The sequence below is a fragment of the Notolepis coatsorum genome (assembly GCF_963971535.1).
Source record: "Notolepis coatsorum genome assembly, chromosome: 9".
Lineage (NCBI taxonomy): Eukaryota > Metazoa > Chordata > Actinopteri > Aulopiformes > Paralepididae > Notolepis > Notolepis coatsorum.
The window spans coordinates 129,002,392-129,023,766 of NC_140173.1; the positions used below are offsets into that span (position 1 = coordinate 129,002,392).

The 21,375-nt window shown below is 44.8% G+C and overlaps 1 protein-coding gene across 1 annotated transcript in view; it reads left to right on the forward strand.

Moving 5' to 3' along the window:
• The window catches only part of ryr2b (ryanodine receptor 2b (cardiac)), a gene marked incomplete at both ends in the record, with an annotated part of 396,550 nt that overhangs the window by 132,044 nt on the left and 243,131 nt on the right, over positions 1-21,375 (forward strand). The window contains 12 exon segments of the mRNA XM_084321996.1: positions 744-952; positions 1,580-1,766; positions 2,296-2,437; positions 3,380-3,491; positions 5,916-6,076; positions 7,114-7,273; positions 8,452-8,538; positions 10,523-10,749; positions 10,972-11,185; positions 12,445-13,131; positions 15,608-15,808; positions 19,092-19,203. Coding sequence (XP_084178122.1) covers positions 744-952; positions 1,580-1,766; positions 2,296-2,437; positions 3,380-3,491; positions 5,916-6,076; positions 7,114-7,273; positions 8,452-8,538; positions 10,523-10,749; positions 10,972-11,185; positions 12,445-13,131; positions 15,608-15,808; positions 19,092-19,203 — 2,499 coding nt within the window.

The following is a 21,375-nucleotide window of genomic DNA, read 5'->3' on the forward strand; positions in this document are numbered from 1 at the left end:
CCTATGGGAATTCACTATAAACTCAATGCTCTGTCTGTTTTCTAAAGAAAAAAATGAAAATTGTAGCCTGAAATTTACAGGCGGCATCGAAGGCTTTAAATCTAAGTCTCTACTATGAATTAATCACGATATTAACGTAAGTCACGCACGTAGGCGCTACTGGAAGTGACGCGTTTGTTCTATGACATTCAGAATGTAAACACAACAGCATGTAACGTTAGTAAAGCCATGTAGTGAGCCAGACTATTCATTGACAGCCCTACTTAACAGTAACTGCAGTGACTCACCCCCGAGTGGAAAATAGAAGGCCACGTTCTGCAAACTTTCCCCCACTATACCGAAATTAACCGTGAACCGTGACTTCAAACCCGAGGTACGTACCGGACCGTGGTTTTTGTGTACCGTTACACCCCTAGCAACAACTGAATATAAAATATCCCATACTTGGGGAAAGTGATCATTGTATTAATTTGATAATGACCAATTATGCGTCCTTGATTTTCTTGCGAATACAATGTTAATTCATTGTTTTATTAAAAGAATCACAACAAAAAAATATATATATGAAGTATATATTATATATATATATATATATATATATATATATATATATATATATATATATATATATATATATATATATATATATATATATATATAATACTTATTTTATTTTAATCACTAATTCAAATTCCTCGCCCGTCTAAGATTATGCAATGGTTTTCCTGTCTTTGCTGTCCCAGGACTCCTGCCTGTGGTCAGTCTAGGGGTGAACCAGGTAGGGAGGCTGAACCTGGGACGCCAGGTTGGCTCGCTGCGCTACTTCACTGTCTGTGGCCTACATGAGGGCTACCAGCCCTTCGCTGTCAATATGGCCAGAGACCCGGCGCTGTGGATGAGCTGGAGACAACCTCACTTCACCACCGTACCACCAGAACATTGCAACATACTGGTGAGTTATGAGGGGAAATACAATAATGATCAAGACTTCAACAACAAACCTAATTAACACAGTGTTGTTAATGTCAATGTTCATAGCTGAAATAAGATCACGTCAACAAGTGGAGGAGGTCTGCACTTGTTTTTTGTAAAAACAAAGTATTAAGTATCATAAATGTGATGCGTACCAGTCACTCCTCTCTATGAGCAGAAAGTGCACTTGGAAAAGAAGCACTTAAAAAAAGAGGAATAAGGAATTGTTCTGCTTCTAACGCTTTAGACAACCGGCTCGTTTCATGCACTGGGTTATCCATGAATCTGATTGTTGAAGTCAGAGGTTCTGTGTAGGATTGTTAGTAACTGTCTAACTGCATATATAACTGTTTCCACTGGAGGGCGCTCTAGGCAGAGCCACTCAGGAACACCACCAGGTGGCGGGTATAAATAGAGATGTCTCCTCCCACTCTTCCTCTTTCCCCCCAGCCTCTCAGTGAGAGGAGAACTCTAGAACTGCTGCTCATGCCATGTGAATAAATAAACCACGCCAGTTAAAGGCTAAAGATAGAAACCATGCCTCTTGACCACATTATTGTCGCCCTATAGCCGGATTCTGTCAATACTGATCCTCCTGTAATTCAAGGTCACCAGACTCAGTGGAACGGCTGACGCCTCACCTTGCCTCAGGGTCACCCAGAGGTCATTTGCCCCCCAGAGTGGAGGCAGCGATATGAGCTTCTACCGCCTCAGCATGTCCATCCAGTGTGCCGATGCCCTCCGCAGCCCCATAGGGGGCGTTCTGCCGGCCAGCACCAATGCCGTCTCACCAGGTTGGACTTGCATGACTTTGTTTCTTTAAGATTTACTTTGGAAACAGTACCTTTTTTAATGTAATAATACACCTTATTATTATAATCTTTTTTTAGAAGGGTGGTCAGATGATCTGCCTCATTTATTTATTTATTTAAATTTATAATAATAATAATAATAATTGTAAGTACTTTACAGAGTTGAGTTGGGATCAGGGGGATGTCAACATACTGTTGAAATCACTTAATTTATTTAAGTGATACAATAAATTGTATCTTTGCTGGCAAAAAGATAATGTATTTAATTTGTTTCATGTATTTAATACTAATACCTCTGGGAAATATTGAGTTCCCTTTTTAATTAGCTCTGTCCAGCCTTCCAAAAGCCTTGAAATTAAATCCAGCCTATATCGATGTGCTGATGTCATCATAACCCTGCTTTGGTTAATGTGATGACCTTCTCTTTGTCTTCTAATTATGTTGTGATTTAGTTGTGGCACACATTAGTCCTCCGGTCCTCTTAATCCATTCCCCTTGTCCGCCCGCGCAGGCAGGAAGGAGCTGGAGGAGTTGGAAGTGGACTCTGACTACGAGGTGCTGATGAAGTCGGCTCACGGCTACGGAGGGTCCAGGGACGAGCTCAACCACAAGGACCACCACAGCCACGACAAAACCTCCAGACTCAAACCACGGTTGGTTCAAAGAAACATTGCCCCTTATCTTAAAGCAACACGCAAACATTACAGGACATGTGCTTACCGTCTTCTCCAGAGTGAGACAAGAAGATGGATACCAATTTCTAGGGATGTCCGATATTATCGGCCTACTGATATTATCGGCCGATATCGGCATTAAAATGTGATATCGGAAAATATCGGTATTGGTTTAAAAAAAATTATTTATTTTTTTATTTGTATTTTTTTACATTTCTATAACCTTTATTTACCCAGGCAAGTAAGAACAAATTCTGATTTTATTTATTGTCAAAAGTATGCATAATGTTGTGTTAATTCCACAACAAGAGATATGTAATGTTAATTACCTGAAATTATAAAACATTTTGGGGGGGGGAAACCCTGCATATATCGGTATCAGTTGATATCGGTTGATATCGGTATCGGAAATTAAGAGTTGGACAATATCGGTATATCGGTATCGGTAAAAAAGCCAATATCGAGCATCCCTACCAATTTCCTCTCTGTGCGTTCAGTAGAAAGCTATCCGGCTGCGAGCTATAGCCTAGCTTAGCACAATTGAATGGAAGGGGGATACGGACCAGCTAGCCTATAGCTGTTGGCCAAAAACACCTCTCCCCCGTAATCTTAAACTAGGCTAGCCGGTCCGTATCCGCTTCCATTCATTTGTGCTGAGCTAGGCTAGCTTGCAGCCGGATAGCTTTCTACTGAACGCATAGAGAGGAAATTGATAATTATCTTCTTGTCTGACTGGAGAAGACGGTAAGCGCATTTCCCATAATGTTGGCGTGATCCTTTAGACCAGTACAGAAAAAAGTACCCCCCCCCCCCCCCCCCCCACCAACGCTAATATGTGATATCCCATGTACTGCACCACATGATGTAGTCGTGAAAAGCTAAACACCACAGCGTCTGTGTGATGTGTGTGTGCTCTGTCAGGTTCATGCAGAAGAAGACCAAACCAGGCCTCATTACCTGCAACTCATCTGCCCGTCTTCTAGAAGAGGTCGTTCGCTCCGTTGACAAAGATCATTTCATCCAGAGCTCCACGGTAAAATTGAGTTTCATCATCCATTAGCTTCATGCCCATGCACCGCACACACCATACTGTATAATGAAAGAACATGTTGGAATATGTGTGGCCTGGCTACACCACGTGGGTTCAAAGAACCTCAGCTTACACTGCATTTCTCTATACGTCTATACGTCATAAGTCCATTTAGCTGCTATCTATTTTATGCTTGTTTTATATGTATGCATTCGTCTGCCAATTGTGTGCTCATTTTTATTTTACTGCTGTGAAGCACTTTGAGCTGCAATTCTTATATGAAAGGTGCTATACAAATAAAGTTATTATTATTATAAGGTTAGTTAGTTTGGATTTTGGGGGTATCAATTGGTTCACGTGGTGTGTGTGTGACAAGAAGTCCTCTCTTCCAGTACTATTACTCAGTGAGCAAACATTGTCCTCTCTCTTCCAGTACTATTACTCAGTGAGCAAACATTGTCCTCTCTCTTCCAGTACTATTACTCAGTAAGAAAACATTGTCCTCTCTTCCAGTACTATTACTCAGTGAGAGAAAACATTGTCCTCTCTCTTCCAGTAATATTACTCAGTGAGAGAAAACATTGTCCTCTCTCTTCCATTACTATTACTCAGTGAGAGAAAACATTGTCCTCTCTCTTCCATTACTATTACTCAGTGAGAGAAAACATTGTCCTCTCTCTTCCAGTAATATTACTCAGTGAGCAAACATTGTCCTCTCTCTTCCAGTACTATTACTCAGTGAGAGAAAACATTGTCCTCTCTTCCAGTACTATTACTCAGTGAGCAAACATTGTCCTCTCTCTTCCATTACTATTACTCAGTGAGAGAAAACATTGTCCTCTATCTTCCAGTACTATTACTCAGTAAGAAAACATTGCCCTCTATCTTCCAGTACTATTACTCAGTGAGAGAAAACATTGTCCTATCTTCCAGTACTATTACTCAGTGAGAAAACACTGTCCTCTCTCTTCCAGTACTATTACTCAGTGAGCAAACATTGTCCTCTCTCTTCCAGTACTATTACTCAGTGAGAAAACACTGTCCTCTCTCTTCCAGTACTATTACTCAGTGAGCAAACATTGTCCTCTCTCTTCCATTACTATTACTCAGTGAGAAAACACTGTCCTCTCTCTTCCAGTACTATTACTCAGTGAGCAAATATTGTCATCTCTCTTCCAGTACTATTACTCAGTGAGCAAACATTGTCATCTCTTCCAGTAATATTACTCAGTGAGAGAAAACATTGCCCTCTCTCTTCCAGTACTATTACTCAGTGAGAGAAAACATTGTCCTCTCTTCCAGTACTATTACTCAGTGAGAGAAAACATTGTCCTATCTTCCAGTACTATTACTCAGTGAGAAAACATTGTCCTCTCTTCCAGTAATATTACTCAGTGAGAGAAAACATTGTCCTCTCTCTTCCATTACTATTACTCAGTGAGCAAACATTGTCCTCTCTCTTCCATTACTATTACTCAGTGAGATAACATTGTCCTCTCTCTTCCAGTACTATTACTCAGTGAGAAAACATTGTCCTCTCTCTTCCATTACTATTACTCAGTGAGCAAACACTGTCCTCTCTCTTCCATTACTATTACTCAGTGAGAAAACATTGTCCTCTCTCTTCCAGTACTATTACTCAGTGAGCAAACATTGCCCTCTATCTTCCAGTACTATTACTCAGTGAGCAAACATTGTCCTCTCTCTTCCAGTACTATTAATCAGTGAGAAAACATTGTCCTCTCTCTTCCATTACTATTACTCAGTGAGAGAAAACATTGCCCTCTCTCTTCCAGTACTATTACTCAGTGAGAGAAAACATTGTCCTCTCTTCCAGTACTATTACTCAGTGAGAGAAAACATTGTCCTATCTTCCAGTACTATTACTCAGTGAGAGAAAACATTGTCCTCTCTCTTCCATTACTATTACTCAGTGAGAGAAAACATTGTCCTCTCTCTTCCATTACTATTACTCAGTGAGAGAAAACATTGTCCTCTCTCTTCCATTACTATTACTCAGTGAGAAAACATTGTCCTCTCTCTTCCAGTACTATTACTCAGTGAGCAAACATTGCCCTCTCTCGTCCAGTACTATTACTCAGTAAGAAAACATTGTCCTCTATCTTCCATTACTATTACTCAGTGAGAAAACATTGTCCTCTCTCTTCCATTACTATTACTCAGTGAGAGAAAACATTGTCCTCTCTCTTCCATTACTATTACTCAGTGAGAGAAAACATTGTCCTCTCTCTTCCATTACTATTACTCAGTGAGAGAAAACATTGTCCTCTCTCTTCCAGTACTATTACTCAGTGAGAGAAAACATTGTCCTCTCTCTTCCAGTACTATTACTCAGTGAGAGAAAACATTGTCCTCTCTTCCATTACTATTACTCAGTCAGAGAAAACATTGTCCTCTTTCTTCCAGTACTATTACTCAGTCAGAGTGCTTCCGAGCCAAGAGCCTTTCAACGTGTGGGTTGGCTGGGTGACCCCTGACTTCCATCAACATGATCTGGTCTTTGACCCTGACAAAGCCCGCACCGTGACTGTCACCTTGGGAGATGAGAGTGGCAAGGTCCAGGAGAGGTCAGTAGGAAACATGGACATTTATATCACTGCTTGGCACCAGAATTTAACTGTGTGTGTGTGTTACGACCCTGGCTCAGAGGGAGGCAACATGAAGGGACACAGACACCAAAGGTCAAGTTTAAACCAAAAATGATATATTTATTACTACAACTATTACAAACAAAGGGACAATTGTGGAGGAAGGGGAAGACACTGCTGCCACAGTGTCTTCTAGCAGAAAGAGAGAGAGTGTGTGGGGCAGGGGAGGGCCTTTTAAGCCCACTGCAGGTGGTTCACAATTAGCAATCTCCCTGGAACACAGGACACACAATTAATAGCAGCAGGGCATAACAGTGTGACAGTCAGATATTTCTGTTCACAACGAGGACATTTAACACATTGATCTCAGCAATTTTTTCTTTAATAATTTTGTTTGACTATTTACCTCTATTCAGTGGTAAAATGTTCACATTAAATTCAGAGCTTATTTTGTTGCTATAGAACAGAGGTTCTCAACCAGGGGTTTGGGGGCCCACATGGGCTCCTTGAGGCAGTTCTACGGGGTCCCCAGAAAAAAATTACCAATAGTGTATGGAGAGAATATAATGTACTTTATAAGTCGCTATTTTGTGCATAGGTTTCACTTTCTCCACTGTCATTCCATTTACGGAATTCTGAGCTAAATCATATCAAACAACATACATCTTGTTAGATGGGGGTCTGGGGGTCCTTGAGACAAAAAGGTTGACAATCACTGTGAGCACAGTCTCTGATTATTTTACTGATAATGAATACTTGATGTTACCGACTTACTTTAATCTGTTTTCATTCTATTATTCAGTAACCCCAATTTAGTACGAGTTAAAATAGAACAAAAGACCTCACAGGCTTTAATTAATCGGTTCCTTTGTTTGCTAGAACAATGGGCATGAGTCTCTGTCTGTGTGTGTGTTCTCTCTCTCTCTCTCTCTCTCTCTCTCTCTCTCTCTCTCTCTCTCTCTCTCTCTCTCTCTCTCTCTCCCCCTCTCTCCCCCTCTCTCCCTCTCTCTCTGCAGCGTAAAGCGCTGTAACTGCTACATGGTGTGTGCTGGAGAGGCCACAGGCTTGTCTCAGAGCAGGAGGAGCACGGGGCTGGATATAGGCTGTCTGATTGATACAGCCACTGGCCTGCTAACCTTCACCTCCAGTGGAGTAGAGATGGCTACTTACTACCAGGTAGACTTTGTGTTTTCTAGATGCGAAGCAGCATCTCTATGACCGCGGCGATGTCACAAACTCACTCATCAGTAACTCACTCACGGTTAGATAAAGCAATTGGCATCTATGACACTGTGTTATCTTGTACTTGTTACTTACCTTGTAAGTAGAATCTGTTCCTCTTCAATATCAACGTAGTTGTAATAATAATTTTCTATATTTATGTTCTATATTATGCACTCTATAATGTGTACATCCTTGTCTAAAATATCACCAAAGATGATATTGGTATGAGGTTGGATACCATACCACAGTGATTATACTGTATATAAGGATGTGTGCTTGTTGTCATGACCTGTGCACCCTGACAAAGGCGCTCTGTTCTCAAGGCTGAAAGGTTGGTCTCTGTAAACGTTTTATACCTTTGCCAAGCCATTGAAGTATAAAGGCGTTTAATTAAATAACTCAAGTTTCCTCAACAGCACATTGTGTCTTGGACATTCTTTAAGTTTTCCTGAAGTATGCTACATGTTGTGCTATTCTACAAAGGACAGTCACACACTATTGATCTAAACCATCCCCCTGAACTATCCACACACAAGCACACACAAGCACACACACGACACGCACGCTGAGCACGCTCACACACTAGCAGCCACTTTAACACTCATGCCGCACACACGCACACTTATGGCCAAGAGGAAAGGCCACTTTAAATTAGTATAACAACAGGAACAGTGTATTGCACTACTAAAGCTACCTAGCATGTCCTATATGCTCTGTAAATACTATGTACAGATACCGAGATGTCACACCATGTTACCTGTTTATTGCACTGTTGTTTTTATTGGATTCTATTATATGTTGTACCACTGTATTTTTATTGGATTCTATTATATGTTGTACCACTGTATTGCACATCGTTGCGGGCAAGACCAGCCGCATTTCATTGTATACCTGTATGCCGTGACAATTAAAACTCTTGACTCTTGACTTGACTTGACTGATCCTTGTTTGCATGACTGAGGACCCACGCAGCGCCACTATGCAGTAACGTGTAATCGTCCTCCATATTGAACTGTGTTGAAATAACATCATCATTTCTTTCCATATCACTAATCATAGTGATGAGAGAGACGTGTCTCCACTCAAATTGCATTACGGAACTGAGCTGTTTTCTATTGCACTCCAACCAGGTGGAACCCAGCACTAGATTGTTCCCTGCTGTTTTCATTAAACCAACCAGCAGCAACATGTTCCAGTTTGAGCTGGGACGCATTAAGGTAATTCTGCTGGTCTGCAGGAGGCTTTATTCACACAATGTAATATTAATGATTTTATTTTCCCTTTCCCTGCTCCTGAATCATCTGGATACAACACTAGTACAGCGTTAGATTGTCTGCCTTGTTCTATTGTTTCAGATGTTTCATTGCCTCCTTCTCTATTAATTTCTGTCTTGTTTTCACATGAGGCTTTATTATATACAATCCAGTAGGGATGCATGATATATAATTGTGACCGTATTGGCCGGTGATAGTGATTTCTTTCATATATCTTTATCAGTCCCAATGAGCAGAACTGGGCAGATATATCCTAGTAGGGATGCATGATATTATCGGCAAGCATACCATATATATCGTCTGGTTTTATTATTGATAACATTGGTCTGGTGAGCAAAACTGGACCGCTGTGAATAATGATAATTATTTCTATGTCTAGCTGCCGTTGTGTGTTCAGGGAAAATGGCTTATAGCAGCTAATGAAGTGAAATATTTATTATCATCAACTATGTAGTTAGTTTATTTTTTATTATTATTATTATCTTTTCCCCCCTTCTTTTTCAGTTTATTCTCCCCTCCCAATGTTAGTCGTTATGCCAATTCCCAATCCCCTTCCTGGTCGTTGCGCACTCTACCCCCTACCGTCGGTCCGGGAGGGTGGAGACTATCACATGCTTCCTCCGACACATGTGTACCCAGCTCACCGCTTCTTTTCACCTGGCAGCGCGGACTCTCACTGGGAGAGTGTAACATGTGGAAGGTCACACTACCTCTCCTAGATCCTTCCCTTGCTGTGCAGGCGCCCCGACCGAACTGTAGGAGTCGCTGTTTACAACGACCAGGACCCACCCTCGCCGGGTTTCCCACCCGCTAACACTGCCAATTGTGTCAGTATGGACGGTCGGCCAACCCGGAAGCACCACAGCTGGATTCGATCCCACTGTCTCTGTGGTGGTAGACAGACGCTTAGTCCGCTGCGCTACCCAGCCACCCATGCAGTTTGTTTTTATAGTGTAATGTTTGAACGTACAGAGAGACACGTACGCAGAGAGAGAGAGAGAGAGAGAGAGAGAGAGAGAGAGAGAGAGAGAGAGAGAGAGAGAGAGAGAGAGAGAGAGGGAGAGAGAAAAAGAAAGAGAGAGGGAGAGAGAAAAAGAAAGAGAGAGGGAGAGAGAAAAAGAAAGAGAGAGGGAGAGGGTCTCGGGCTCAGCCTGTTGGAGCTGGAAAACAAAACGTACCTTCAACCAGACTCTGCTGTGAGTGGGTTTTGGGATCAGCTTGGTTGACATTAGCACCGTGACCTAACATAATGTTAGTTTAGGTAATGGAACTGTCAGCTTGCAGGATATAATCTTTACTCTCACACATGTGCTCCTAAATAATTTTTCCGGTTCATACTCATCTATTTTAGTTGCAAATGTGACTGAAACGCTCACATTGTCGGGTCCTGGAATCACAAACAGACAATGTGGAAAATGCCTTGGAGTGTGTTCAGCTGACACTGTTGACACAGACACTACACAAAGCGGGCACTCTCTTGCACACGCACGCATGCACGCACGCGCACGCGCGCACGCACACACACACACACACACACACACACACACACACACACACACACACACACACACACACACACACACACACACACACACACACACACACACACACACTGCTCTGGTCATGCATCCACTCAACTCATAGAACATATGGCATCATGCTATTATTCTAAAAGTATTGATACTAATAAAATGGAGTATTGGACCGTTCCTAGTAGCTGGGTATCGCAATACTTTTCTGGTATCGGTGTATCGTGCAACCCCACTTACTTATGTGATCTCCAGCCCCGATCATCTGGCATAATGCACTTGTAGAACGTTACATTAGATCGACCAAGTTTGCTTTGTTCTGTTTTTTTTTCGTTGAGATGTTTTCATGACCTCCTCCAGTATAATCTTATCGTTCTTATCGTTCCTGTTTTGTCCAGAACGTGATGCCCCTGTCCGCGGCTCTGTTCCACGCCGAGAGGCGGAATGCCACGCCCCAGTGTCCTCCCAGGCTGCAGGTCCAGCAACTCAGCCCAGTCTCCTGGACCCGGGTGCCTGGCCACGCCTTGCAGGTGCTGGTGGCCCGGCCAGACCAACGCCGCGGCTGGGGGGTCCAGTGCTCCGAGGCCCTGCAGGTCATGGCCCTTCACATCCCTGATGAAAACAGGTCAGGAGGAGGACAAACGACATTTACAGAATGTACTTCTGAAGTTTAACTTGCACAAGGAGATAATCGGTATAGTCACCGGTTGTTTATCTTTCATTTATAGCATTGCAAATGCAGATTTATTTTACACTCTGCTCAGTGGAGATCTTACGTCCACGAAGCTCTTGACATTCACACCTGCCACTGTAGAAAGACGATCCTCATTAATGACCTTGTCTCTAGGTGCGTGGACATCCTGGAGCTGTCCGAACTCGGTGACCTTCTGACCTTCCATCGACACACCCTCCTCCTGTACTCCTCTCTCTGTGCGCTTGGCAACACCCGTGTAGGCCACGCCCTCTGCAGCCACCTGGACCAATCGCAGCTCATCTATGCTATCCAAAACCCCTGCCTGGCCGGCCCGCTCCGCTCTGCGTTCTACGAGCTGCTCTTCCAGGTACAGTATATCCCTATTTGACGCATCTCCTCCAGCGAGTGACTTTTTCTTACATTGGACTTCCATATAAGAAAATCATCCTGTGACCTAATGACCTAAAACCATAGCTTCTTAAAGGAACACGCCAACATTATGGGAAATGCGTTTGCTGTCTTCTCCAGAGTCAAGACAAGAAGATAGATACCAATTTCCTCTCTGTGCGTTCAGTAGAATGATATGTGAGGTTCCCAAAGGGGGTGCAGTGCACAATCTGCTCATTTCACATTCTAATTCTACATAGCCAAATAGGCTACATTTTACCACTCAGCTTATAAAATAAATATTGAATTACATGTCATATAATCTCATTAAACATATATATATTGTTCATATTTTGTATTGGCATATGGAATTGAATAGACTATACTTGCTACTGAATGCATATTTACATTGCAAAGATGGTTTGTCAAAAATGTTCAAGCGCAAGACGGCAATAGTGTTTCCTGCTTGGGTCTCATTTGTTCTAAAATATCCCCCCCCCCCCCCCTATGAATGAAGACTACGACTAGTCAACCAGCTCTCCTTCCACAGCATCAGTTGTTAGTTTGGCCGCTAAAGCCCAAGATGAACTGAATGATCTACAAATGGACCACACATACTAGTCTTGTATTGCCAGACCTATAATCACACTGTGTTTTAGTGCTGTACCAGCGCACACACTGTGAACTCAGTTTGGACAGCTTTTGCCTCCGTGAGACGAATGTCCTTCCTACTCAAAGAGTATGTCATGCGAGTTAGAGGGAGAGAGGATTTCACGAGTTCATCCCACACCAATGACGACACAGACACAAAATATACGGTTAACAGATTCCACAGAAATCAATTAGAGCAACGATGCGACAGCCTGATACAGGTAGCTTGGGGAGGAGGCACATGGAGCCGCAAGCTCCTGGACAGGTGCGGCGGATGCTAGCTAGTGTAGTGTAGCATTACATATACAACTGTAATATGTAGCTAGAGTAGTGTAGCATTACATATAAAGCTGTGATATGTAGCTAGAGTAGTGTAGTATCACATAATAAACGGTGATATGTAACTAGCGTAGTGTAGTGTCTTACAATTAGCTGTTATATGTAGCTAGCGTAGTGTAATATCACATAATAAACTGTGATATGTAGTTACTAGCTAGTGTAGTGTAGCGTCACATAATAAGGAGGGGACCCGCAAATCATGTCTTGGCAAGACTATAAATAAATATTCCTGCGGTATCTGTTTTCCAGATTCACCTCAGCGCCCACGCCACAGCACGCCTCATGATGGACCATGAGTACATCATTCCCATGACGAACCAAACCCGGGCTATCACCCTCTACCCCACCCCTGCCGGTGTTGGTGGTGGTGGTGGTGGGGATGTTCGTCGACCTCCACAGGGAATCCCTAGCATGAGCCGCAGCACCTCCCTCAGGCCCCGGATGCTCTTCTCCTCGCCTTGTTTTATTAGACGCGTGTCGGAAGGAGAGGACGGCGACGGCGACGTTTGTAGTGGTGAGACGGACCATAAAGACAGCCCGGAGATCCCGCTGGACGTGTTGAAGAAGCTGACGGTGGAGATGTTGAGCGTGGCGGTGCGCGCCGTGGGCCAGGGCGTGAGGGACCCTGAGGGGGGCAGCATTGAGCTCCAGCTGGTCCCCCTGATCAGGCTGTTCTACACGCTGCTGGTGATGGGGGTGTTTGGAGACAAGGACCTGGAGAAAGTGCTGAGGCTGATCGAGCCCGGGGTCTTCCTCTCTCGAGGAGGTGAAACTCAGGAGGACGAGGAGGAGGAGGAGGACGAGGAGGAGGAGGACGAGGAGGAGGATAGTGATGGTGAATGTGAGAAAGAGAGTGAACGGGGCACAGAGAAGAAAGATTCCCCTCCCGAACGAGGACTGCTTCAGATGAAGCTTCCGGAAGCCGTCAAGCTTGAGGTTAAACTGCTGATTTCTTTCTCTGTGTTTTCCGTTGAATTTAATACAAAGAAAATCAGTTGTGATTGGAGGATCAAGAAAATAGGGTGGGGTTTGAGATAAATTCTCAAATTCTAAATCAATATGTATCATTCTATTGTTTCCAATGGCTACTGGGGTGGCGGCATGGCCTAGAGGTAGAGAGGCAGCATGGCCTAGAGAGGTAGAGAGGCAGCATGGCCTAGAGAGGTAGAGAGGCAGCATGGCCTAGAGAGGTAGAGAGGCAGCATGGCCTAGAGGTAGAGAGGCAGCATGGCCTAGAGGTAGAGAGGCAGCATGGCCTAGAGAGGTAGAGAGGCAGCATGGCCTAGAGAGGTAGGGAGGCAGCATGGCCTAGAGGTAGGGAGGCAGCATGGCCTAGAGGTAGAGAGGCAGCATGGCCTAGAGAGGTAGAGAGGCAGCATGGCCTAGAGAGGTAGAGAGGCAGCATGGCCTAGAGAGGTAGAGAGGCAGCATGGCCTAGAGAGGTAGAGAGGCAGCATGGCCTAGAGGTAGAGAGGCAGCATGGCCTAGAGGTAGAGAGGCAGCATGGCCTAGAGAGGTAGAGAGGCAGCATGGCCTAGAGAGGTAGAGAGGCAGCATGGCCTAGAGGTAGAGAGGCAGCATGGCCTAGAGAGGTAGAGAGGCAGCATGGCCTAGAGAGGTAGAGAGGCAGCATGGCCTAGAGAGGTAGAGAGGCAGCATGGTTTAGAGGTAGAGAGGCAGCATGGCCTAGAGGTAGGGAGGCAGCATGGCCTAGAGGTAGAGAGGCAGCATGGCCTAGAGGTAGAGAGGCAGCATGGCCTAGAGAGGTAGAGAGGCAGCACGGCCTAGAGGTAGGGAGGCAGCATGGCCTAGAGGTAGGGAGGCAGCATGGCCTAGAGGTAGAGAGGCAGCATGGCCTAGAGGTAGAGAGGCAGCATGGCCTAGAGGTAGAGAGGCAGCATGGCCTAGAGGTAGAGAGGCAGCATGGCCTAGAGGTAGAGAGGCAGCATGGCCTAGAGGTAGAGAGGCAGCATGGCCTAGAGGTAGAGAGGCAGCATGGCCTAGAGGTAGAGAGGCAGCATGGCCTAGAGGTAGAGAGGCAGCATGGCCTAGAGGTAGAGAGGCAGCATGGCCTAGAGGTAGAGAGGCAGCATGGCCTAGAGGTAGAGAGGCAGCATGGCCTAGAGGTAGAGAGGCAGCATGGCCTAGAGAGGTAGGGAGGCAGCATGGCCTAGAGGTAGAGAGGCAGCATGGCCTAGAGATAGGGAGGCAGCATGGCCTAGAGAGGTAGGGAGGCAGCACGGCCTAGAGGTAGAGAGGCAGCATGGCCTAGAGGTAGAGAGGCAGCATGGCCTAGAGAGGTAGAGAGGCAGCATGGCCTAGAGGTAGAGAGGCAGCATGGCCTAGAGGTAGGGAGGCAGCATGGCCTAGAGAGGTAGAGAGGCAGCATGGCCTAGAGGTAGAGAGGCAGCATGGCCTAGAGGTAGAGAGGCAGCATGGCCTAGAGGTAGAGAGGCAGCATGGCCTAGAGAGGTAGAGAGGCAGCATGGCCTAGAGGTAGAGAGACAGCATGGCCTAGAGGTAGAGAGGCAGCATGGTCTAGAGAGGTAGAGAGGCAGCATGGCCTAGAGAGGTAGAGAGGCAGCATGGCCTAGAGAGGTAGAGAGGCAGCATGGCCTAGAGGTAGAGAGGCAGCATGGCCTAGAGGTAGAGAGGCAGCATGGCCTAGAGGTAGAGAGGCAGCATGGCCTAGAGAGGTAGAGAGGCAGCATGGCCTAGAGGTAGAGAGGCAGCATGGCCTAGAGGTAGAGAGGCAGCATGGCCTTGAGGTAGAGAGGCAGCATGGCCTAGAGAGGTAGAGAGGCAACATGGCCTAGAGAGGTAGAGAGGCAGCATGGCCTAGAGGTAGGGAGGCAGCATGGCCTAGAGGTAGAGAGGCAGCATGGCCTAGAGGTAGAGAGGCAGCATGGCCTAGAGGTAGAGAGGCAGCATGGCCTAGAGGTAGAGAGGCAGCATGGCCTAGAGAGGTAGAGAGGCAGCATGGCCTAGAGAGGTAGAGAGGCAGCATGGCCTAGAGGTAGAGAGGCAACATGGCCTAGAGGTAGGGAGGCAGCATGGCCTAGAGGTAGAGAGGCAGCATGGCCTAGAGGTAGAGAGGCAGCATGGCCTAGAGAGGTAGAGAGGCAGCATGGACTAGAGAGGTAGAGAGGCAGCATGGCCTAGAGGTAGAGAGGCAGCATGGCCTAGAGAGGTAGAGAGGCAGCATGGACTAGAGAGGTAGAGAGGCAGCATGGCCTAGAGGTAGAGAGGCAGCATGGCCTAGAGAGGTAGGGAGGCAGCATGGCCTAGAGGTAGAGAGGCAGCATGGCCTAGAGAGATAGAGAGGCAAGACATACAGTATTTCAATTGCCTTTATGTAAATTGACTGATTACATTCCAACATCACATCAAAATGCAAATCATTTGTCTCCAGATCTGCCAGCTGCTGTCCTACCTGTGTGACTGCCAGGTGCGCCACAGGGTGGAGGCGCTGGTGGGCTTCTCAGACTCCTTCGTGAGGCAGCTCCAGGAGAACCAGTCCTTCCGCTACAACCAGGTCATGCAGGCACTCCACATGTCCGCTGCTCTCACTGCCCGCAAGACCAAGGAGTTCCGCTCACCTCCGAAGGAGCAGGTCAGGAGAGACAGAGAGACTGGTGGTCGAGAAATGTTCATTATGATGATTATCTGACATTAAAACAAACGGCATATTTCATACATTATGAAGTCATATAGATTTAAGGTCGAGATTTATAGATTCTTACAGTCTTCCCTCTGGTATAGTAATGTTCTCATTTCATCTAATCTTATATTGAAGGCCTTCTTGCTATAAATATGTGTGGTCCCATAGTGTTATGGTCCCATAGTACATGGTCCCATAGTGTTAATGCATGGTCCCATAGTGTTAATACATGGTCCCATAGTGTTAATACATGGTCCCATAGTGTTAATACCTGGTCCCATAGTGTTAATACATGGTCCCATAGTGTTAATACACGGTCCCATAGTGTTAATACACGGTCCCATAGTGTTAATGCATGGTCCCATAGTGTTAATACCTGGTCCCATAGTGTTAATACATGGTCCCGTAATACATGGTCCCATAGTGTTAATGTTAATACATGGTCCCATAGTGTTAATACACGGTCCCATAGTGTTAATACATGGTCCCATAGTGTTAATACCTGGTCCCATAGTGTTAATACATGGTCCCATAGTGTTAATACCTGGTCCCATAGTGTTAATACCTGGTCCCATAGTGTTAATACCTGGTCCCATAGTGTTAATACATGGTCCCATAGTGTTAATACCTGGTCCCATAGTGTTAATACACGGTCCCATAGTGTTAATACACGGTCCCATAGTGTTAATACACGGTCCCATAGTGTTAATACCTGGTCCCATAGTGTTAATACCTGGTCCCATAGTGTTAATACACGGTCCCATAGTGTTAATACACGGTCCCATAGTGTTAATACACGGTCCCATAGTGTTAATACCTGGTCCCATAGTTTTAATACACGGTCCCATCAGGGCTCCAGACTAACTTTTTACATTGGTTGTACCAGGGACGTGCACAGGACTTTAGAGGGGCAGGTGCTCAAAGGCTGAAAAGGGCACTATACCTGTGTGTGATTTAACCGAGCGCGCGCAGCGCGCAAGCCCGATTTTTAAGGGCCCTTTTCGGGTGTGGGGGGGGGCCCCCCTTTTTATGCTTTTTGGGGGGTTTTGGTGATCAAATATTGATTATTGAACTATAATAATCAGTGCAGGAGCTCACTTATCCTTGAAAGACACTTTTATCACTGACTTAAAAGGCCCATACATCTCCATAAATGTTCAGGGGGGAGGGAATAAGTGCTTACCCTACAGACCCCAAGAAGTGCTGTATATTCTGTATTGTTTAATATAAATGCATTTTTTATTCCAATCCCGATTTGTATTTGAGATTCCCAAATCCCATCGGACTTGACTTCTTCGTGTCCCTCAATGAGTGTAATACCAGCATTCAACTGTATGCGCCACAGCGATTTATATCATCATCATCATCACCACCCACGCTATGCATAAAATATAGGTCCGCGAAGAGGCACGCTGAGGAGGCCGTGCAAACTGCAATGGAATGTGGGGCATCTCTCTCTCTTTACCTAATATTTTGATTCTATCCTGACATTTTTCAGTTGGAAGGGCAGTCTATAAACGTAAAAAAAAAAAAAAAAATGTAAGGGCACTTTTTTTATGAGGCTCAAAAAGGCAGGTGCTCAAGCACCCCTTGGGCTCTATGTGTGCACGTGCCTGGGTTGCACCAGTGCGCCTAACTTTGCACCTAACACAGAGCTCAAGAGACTTTGAGGCTTTGACATGGCTGTTTGAACCTCCTGTCACGGGAGGCTTCAATAAACCTATCTCAAGCCCTGCCCTCTTTTCTTGATCCTCCAATCACAGTTGTGATTGGAGGATCAAGAAAAGGGGCAGGGTTTGAGATAGGTCTATAACGTTTGAATGATAATCCATTTTGTGAATACATTTGTTGAAACAACTTTGTTGGCCGACGTCTCCTGCTATCTTAACGTTAGCAAGCTAAAGCTAAAGGGCTGCGCTCTAACGTTACATAGCTTAATTAACGTGCATAACACACCTGTGTAACGTTAAGCAGCTTGTGTTCCGCTGGGAAAGCATCAGATCACTGCATACACTTTGTTTAATCCAAACGTCCATTCGGAAACGTTGTATTATGAAACCAGTATGAGACGCTGTGCTTTTTTATCGTTTCAATTCGGAAAGTTGATGCTCACATGGCTATTTTGTTTAGCCCGTCATTCAGCGAATAAGAATGTCAGGGTGATGATCAGAGCCAATCAGAGGCAGAGCGGAGCGAATCTTTGAAGAATGCACATACACACAGACCTGCTGGAATGTGAGGTGCACCGGTGCGACAAGGGAAAACATTCAGTCTCACTGCACTGATTTTTGGGTGCACAGTGTGACCAAAACATTCGCACTCTGGAGCCCTGGGTCCCATAGTGTTAATACCTGGTCTCATAGTGTGAATACCTGGTCCCATAGTGTGAATACCTGGTCCCATAGTGTGAATACATGGTCCCATAGTGTTAATACATGGTCCCATAATGTTAATACCTGGTCCCATAGTGTTAATACATGGTTCCTTTAATACATGGTCCCATAGTGTTAATACATGGTCCCATAGTGTTAATACATGGTCCCTTTAATACATGGTCCCATTGTGTTAATACATGGTCCCATAGTGTTAATACATGGTCCCTTTAATACATGGTCCCATAGTGTTAATACCTGGGCCCATAGTGTTAATACATGGTCCCATAGTTTTAATACACAGTCCCATAGTGTTAATACATGGTCCCATAGTGTTAATACATGGTCCCTTTAATACATGGTCCCATAGTGTTAATACATGGTCCCATCGTTTTAATACACAGTCCCATAGTGTTAATACACCTGGCATGTGTGCTGAAAGATTGTCCTAGTCCTCCATACAAACCATCTTCATTTGAATGGAGAGTTTTAGTTTTACAAAGCCGGCAGGTTTCACGGCTCTTGGAAAAAGGGAACACTGCGGCCCATGTTACCATGCCTAAACCAAAGTAAATATCTAATCTGAAGAGTATGAATCAGACTCCTTAAGAGAAGGCTTGAAGCAATGTGGTGAGTGCATATTGTTTGAAGTACAGTGGATTTACCATTGCTACGCAACGTGCAGGCAGATTTGAAAGAAAAGATTGCTGGAAATGGTCGGCACAGAGCTCAAGAGACTTTGAGGCTTTGACGTGGCTGTTTGAACCTCCTGTCTTTTTCAGGCTTTTGGCTGTGGCAAACTTCACACTTTTTGTCATTAGTAACAGACAGTGCCTCTGTGTGTGTCTCTGTGTCCCTGCCAGATCAACATGCTTCTGAACTTCAGAGGGGAGCATCAGCAAGGAGACTGTCCCTGTCCAGAACAGATCCAAGACCAGCTACTAGACTTTCACCGCCAGCTCATTGCACACTGCGGTAGGAAAAACACATTCAACAATGATGCAGATTCATAACCGGTCAGCCAACAATGAATTGGTTTTCAGGACACAGGCTTTGAGGAAATATCGCATGTGAAACCGTATTTATTAATATAATGTGAAACTGTATTTATTAACGGGAAAAATACCTAGAGATGAATCCTCCTGTTTTCAAGGTGTCCTGCAAATGACCTAAAACACAAGACAAATTATTATAATAAGAGAGGAATATACTCCATCTACATTCATTGCACACACTCACTTTAAACAGACACTCACCCTTAACACTCACTTTAGACACTTTAAACACTTTTGACACCACACCATATTTTATCTATTATTAGAAGAAAAAAAATGTATCTAACCCTAACTAACCATACTGTCATGCACTTGTCCTAATAAACTAACCTACACTGTAGCACTCAACACTTTGATGAACATTGTTACTCAGCTGATAGAGTTGTGCCCTTCCTGATGGCTTGTCGTACAGAACTTGTAAGTTGCTTTGGATAAAAGCGTCAGCTAAATGACTAAATGTAAATGTAAATGTAAATTACAAAAAGATTTGCACTACAGCTGTAACTGAGGGGTACAATTCCCTGACTGTATTACTAGATATGATACTTACTACCACTACCTTTGTACTTAATATTCGGCCACCCAGTACACGGCATAAATATATTATCATAAACACTCTCACGTAGATGAAACGGATCCAACACAAATGTACGAAGTCGAAGTATGCGTTTATTACTACACAGCAATGGTGTGTAGAGCAAGCACTTAATCACTTAATTACATTTATGAATTGAAATAGTATGCACTTTTATGGCAAAGAGTATTCGTCGGTATATCAATAGAGAATGTCCAATCTCTGATGGCGCAGGTGGTAAATATATGACCTGGAATAGTTAAGGAATAACAGCAATGATACTTTAATGATTATATACTAGATACACTAAGGGGGGGTTAATCCGGTCGCTTGTAAGCCGACAGGAGTAGGAGGGGGGGGGGGGGTAGAATCCGGCTGCCTCGTCCGGCCAAGGGTATCCCAGGTGAACCCACTGTAGTGCCGTTCAATGCGCCGGCGATCCTTGGACCACAGATGAAAGCAGGTGGACTCTTTGTGGGCCGGCTCTCTCCGGTCCACGGGGGAGAGACGTGAAGCGACCTCGTCTTGCAGAGCGTCTCCTCACCTTGCGTCCTCTCCAGGGGGGGGGGGGGGTTCCAACACACGGCAGTGTCGGGGGTCTTTATCCATGGAATAATCAAAGTATACAAAGCATAATCCGTGCCTGGGAAGGCGGGCTGTCGTCGGTAGAATAATCCGGTATACAGGTCTACTCGCTCGTCGGCTCTGGGGCTCCTCGGGTGCAGCTTCACATGGGGTCAACCACCCTGGGTAAGCAGCCAGTTCTCTGCCCGAAACGATGGGGTACTGACTACGGTAGTATTCTCACCGCACGAAGCACTATATATTAACAGACTATTATTAGCTTAATAGACTACGTCCAACTCGACGATATAGTGCCAAATATGACTATTCAAATATTAATATACACGATGTCTCAATACCGATGGTAGGCGAACTTGGCCTTACTCCCACACGTGGCGTCGCGGGGAGGCTTTACGTCTGTGACTCTATTGGAGGGTAAGAAACTGGACTGAAAAGAAAGTCCTACTTTAGTAGCGCAGTATATATACGCACTATGAACAAATAGTCCCATTAGTGGTGCGGTAGCCAGATTCCTACGCGGAACTAGGACTTGTTCGTACATGTGGAGCGGTACGTTTGAACTGGGTCTGAGGGGTATGGCAGCCTGGCACCAAGGTCTCGACCAATAGTAGAATGGAGACTATTATGGGATGTTCAGTAGGCTAGAATGGATATTCAATGCATATTGTACAAGGAATATACAAGGGATATCAGGGAATATTAGAGAATATACAAATACAATTAAATATATATATATAAATAAATATATATATTCGGTTTAATCTGGCCCTTCACAACAGCCACCCCCTGAATAGGTCCCAGACCTAATCAGTTAAACAGAGACAGATTAATCGCGTTGTCTATTTACACATAAGGGTTTGCTGTAGGGGTCAGTCAACTTCACAAAGTCATAGGGTTGTAGGGTCATGGTCATCATCGATTGTGTCTGGGAGT